Source organism: Brassica oleracea, chromosome C3 (genome assembly GCF_000695525.1).
Source record: "Brassica oleracea var. oleracea cultivar TO1000 chromosome C3, BOL, whole genome shotgun sequence".
NCBI lineage: Eukaryota > Viridiplantae > Streptophyta > Magnoliopsida > Brassicales > Brassicaceae > Brassica > Brassica oleracea.
In genome coordinates this window covers 48,398,651-48,402,370 of record NC_027750.1, presented here as the reverse complement: position 1 = coordinate 48,402,370, position 3,720 = coordinate 48,398,651, and the positions used below count along the sequence as shown (strand labels likewise).

General features: G+C 40.3%; 1 protein-coding gene across 1 annotated transcript; it reads left to right on the top strand.

Annotated features, from left to right (window-relative positions):
* The first annotated feature begins 557 nt into the window (after positions 1-557).
* LOC106336306 (E3 ubiquitin-protein ligase RING1-like) lies at positions 558-2,019 on the top strand. Its single transcript, XM_013775096.1, has one exon. The coding sequence runs from the start codon at positions 758-760 to the stop codon at positions 1,841-1,843; it is 1,086 nt and encodes a 361-aa protein (XP_013630550.1). The 5' UTR covers positions 558-757; the 3' UTR covers positions 1,844-2,019.
* The last annotated feature ends 1,701 nt before the right edge of the window (positions 2,020-3,720 follow it).

The window sequence follows — 3,720 nt, the reverse complement described above, 5'->3', positions numbered from 1 at the left end:
TACATTTACTATCCGAACCGAACCGAACCGAACCGAACCCGAAACTATCGAACCGAACCGAACCGAAAATAGGTCAAGTACTAAATGGATCCTCTAGCCCCTATCCGAACTACCCGAAATCCGAAATACCCGAACCGAACCGAACTGATACCCGAAATGCCCAGGCCTACTTCGGAGATGGAGATGTTCGGCTTTCCGGCATGTTGGTTCCGGAACCGTCTTTCTTTCTTCGGGAAGGGTGTGGAAGCATCGTTCGAAGACCACGTGTTAACCTAACGATTATAGATATCTTATATTTTGGGCTTCTTATTGGACTTCATTTGTAATGAGACTGTTTGTAATTTGCCCTATCGTTTTAATGAAAAAGAAAGTTGACAAAAAAAAAGGCATACGCACCCGAAACGACAACGTTAAACATCGTTTTGTGTTACTTACCGAAGAAAATTAAAAAAAGAGAGACCTTGGTGGGTCCCACGTTAACTTCTCCGAAAGCTCTCAGCGTTTTCTTACAATTTCCACATTTCGCGTCAAGTATCTCGCACACGTCAATGACGCTCTTTCACTCCAGAACCACCGTTAATAACTCCGTAATCATCAGTCCAAGTCAAACAACATTTTCACGTGTTATAACCGTCTAATCTAACGCCGTTAACACTCACCTACAAAAAAAAACAGCGTTTATATAAGCAAACATTTTTTTCTTCTCCCTTCACTCATCATTATCAGATCCTTTCACCAGCATCCCAAATTTAAAGCTATGATGCCGTCTAGGTCGGCGACAACAACAGCAGCTCCGACGACGACGGAAACAACAACGTCGTATTGGTGCTACAGTTGCACGCGTTTCGTCAGCGTTTCAACCGGAGGATACGTGTTGTGTCCTTATTGCAACGGCGGTTTCATCGAAGATTCTTCCGCCGCAGAAGCACCAACGACGACCACTCCGGTGTCTCAGGTCGAGGATAGTCATAGATCTGTAATTAGACGGCGGAGATCGAATCGGCGCACTTCGTTTAATCCGGTAATCGTCTTACACGGAGGAGCCGGTGGTGAGAGAGTTGAGAACGAAGAAGGAGATCGACGCCCTTATGAATTCTATTACGACGATGGATCCGGTTCGGGTCTTAGGCCGCTCCCGGATTCTGTATCGGAGATCTTGATGGGATCTGGATTCGAGCGGTTGCTTGAGCAATTGAGCCAGATCGAAGCGTCGGGCAACGGAATCGGGAGATCTGGGAACCCTCCGGCGTCGAAATCAGCGATTGAATCTTTACCTCGAGTCGAGATGGGAGACTTCCACATCAAAGCGGAGGCGAATTGCGCCGTGTGCACGGAGGTTTTCGAGGCAGGAGCGGAAGGGCGTGAGATGCCGTGTAAACACATTTTTCACGGCGATTGCATCGTCCCTTGGCTTTCGATACGGAACTCGTGCCCTGTTTGTCGATTTGAATTGCCTTCGGATCCGGTTCAACGGAGTATCGAGGAAGAACACGCTGTTGGTATGACGATCTGGAGACTTCCCGGAGGTGGATTCGCTGTTGGAAGGTTTAACGCGGCGATGAGAGAAGGGGAGAGGATTTTGCCGGTGGTGTTGACGGAAGTGGACGGTGGTGGGCTGGGGAGTAATGAGGGTCCGAGACGAATCTCTTGGGTTAGGGATCATGGGACACCGGAGATTAGCAGAAATGCTGCTCGCGCTGGTCGATTGAGGAGAGCAGCTCGGGGAATGGTTTCGTTTATGAGGAGGATGAGACCAAATCGTGGCTCTTCTTCTTCTAATGTTATTGATTTGGATACAAACGTTATGAATCGATCGACGTCGTTGATCAGAAGATTTTTCTGAGTTGATGGTTAGGTGAAAAAATGTTCAAATTTTTGTTATCGTTTTGATTCAACAATAGAAGACCAGTTGGAACCTAAATAGTATCCCGTCCTTTTCTAAATGTAAGTAACTTTAGCAAAAAAAAAAATTTTGTTTCACGATATAAGTTATTTACATATTTAAATGCATCTTTTTCATTGTATGACTAATGAAATAATGTTAGTTTTTTAATAATTGGTTGAATTAATTGGTTAAATGATATATTTTTTTAAATAATAATTTTTTAAATATTCGTGTGTTTAAGTAAAACTATTTACAATTAGAAATAGAAAGAGTATTTTTTTTGTTTTTTGTAATTCGATTAACCTTTTAGTCAGTTTCATCAAAATTTATGGTAATAATGTCAAATTCTTTATTGTTATTAAAAATTCTTTCTTTAGTTTTTCAGTGTTTCGTTGGCTTATTTAGGATCAATCAACTTGTTTTTCTAATTCGAAGAAAGTGAAATAGTTTCATTTATTCTGGAAACGAAACTGAGCTCTCAATTTCATCATAGGTCCCTAAACCCTACAGTTGTTTATTTAGTTTACACATTATTTATGGGTTCATAAAAGTTCAACCGATATATAGTTGGCATTATTCTCACATTCGTCACTACATGACACATCCATCATCACCAGCTAGATGATCATCTGAATTATTCTCTCGCAAATATCACAATAAAAAAAAAAATCTAAAGGATAGACTACACACGGTCAAAACAACTTTTTTTTTTTCTGGCGAAAGCTACCCTCTATGTGTGGTCCCAAAAAATAAGATAATTGTCGGATCCTAATAAAAGTCATGACGTTTACTTCAAATCTTTATGAGTTGATTACGAGTTTACTTTGCACCTAGAGTCACTTTCTGCTTGTAAGAGCATCCACAATGGGAGTTATTAAAGAAATTTTTAGAGGGTGTGGAACCCATTTTCTTAGAGTTTGTGTAAAAAAAAATCCTTAAAATCCTTAAAATCCTTTGATAAAGATTGATCCTTACACTGTTCACAGGTCCCATTGACTACGTGGCGGTCCGTGAATGGTCATCTTTTTTTTTCTTTTTTTTTTAAAAAAAAAAATCCAAAATATCCAAAATTAATCCGAAATGCCATTGTGGTAAGGACTCCAATGAGTCTCACCATTGCGGATGGTCTAACACATTTTCACGGAGACCAAAGTAGTTTGTTGACACAATTGCCCTTAATGAAGCGAACCGGATGTGTGGCTTCGTTTGGTCAACTATTACAATGTAAATAAAATTGTATGTCTATCTTTATTCATAACATAAAAGTTCCTTATATAGGAGATTACACCGTCATAGATAAAATGAAAAGATTACAAATCTTAATCTCTTGGTTATGAGCCATCCACAATCTGGTTCATAACACTCCCCCTTGGATGCCATAAACATTTAGAGCTTCTAATGTGCTTTAATGTTGCCTCATTAAAACCTTACCAGGAAAACCCAATTGGGACAAAACCATGGTGAAGGAAAAAGAGTACAACACACATTACTCCCCCTAATTTGGACATTATTGAAGGTCTCTTGGACCTCTCCAATTTTCTGCAATCCGTGGGTGATGAAGATCTTGGGCAGAATATGTTTCGTCCTCGAACATGATAGTTGGTTCTTCTTTACCATCGGCCATGCCATAATCTGATCGAACATATTGAGTCATCGACCTCAAATACACACACACGAAATCTTGGATGATGTTGCTGTGATATGCGTGTACCACCATGTGTAAAACATAACCTGTCTGAAAACAAATCAACAAAACCAAATAACCCCTCTTTGGGCTGGTTAGTATAAAATAAACCAAAATCAAAGGCTTCTTCATCGTCCTTCTTATGGACCAA

Excerpts from the sequence above, each read along its gene's own strand:
- LOC106336306 (XM_013775096.1), top strand. The coding sequence starts at position 758 with ATGATGCCGTCTAGGTCGGCGACAACAACAGCAGCTCCGACGACGACG.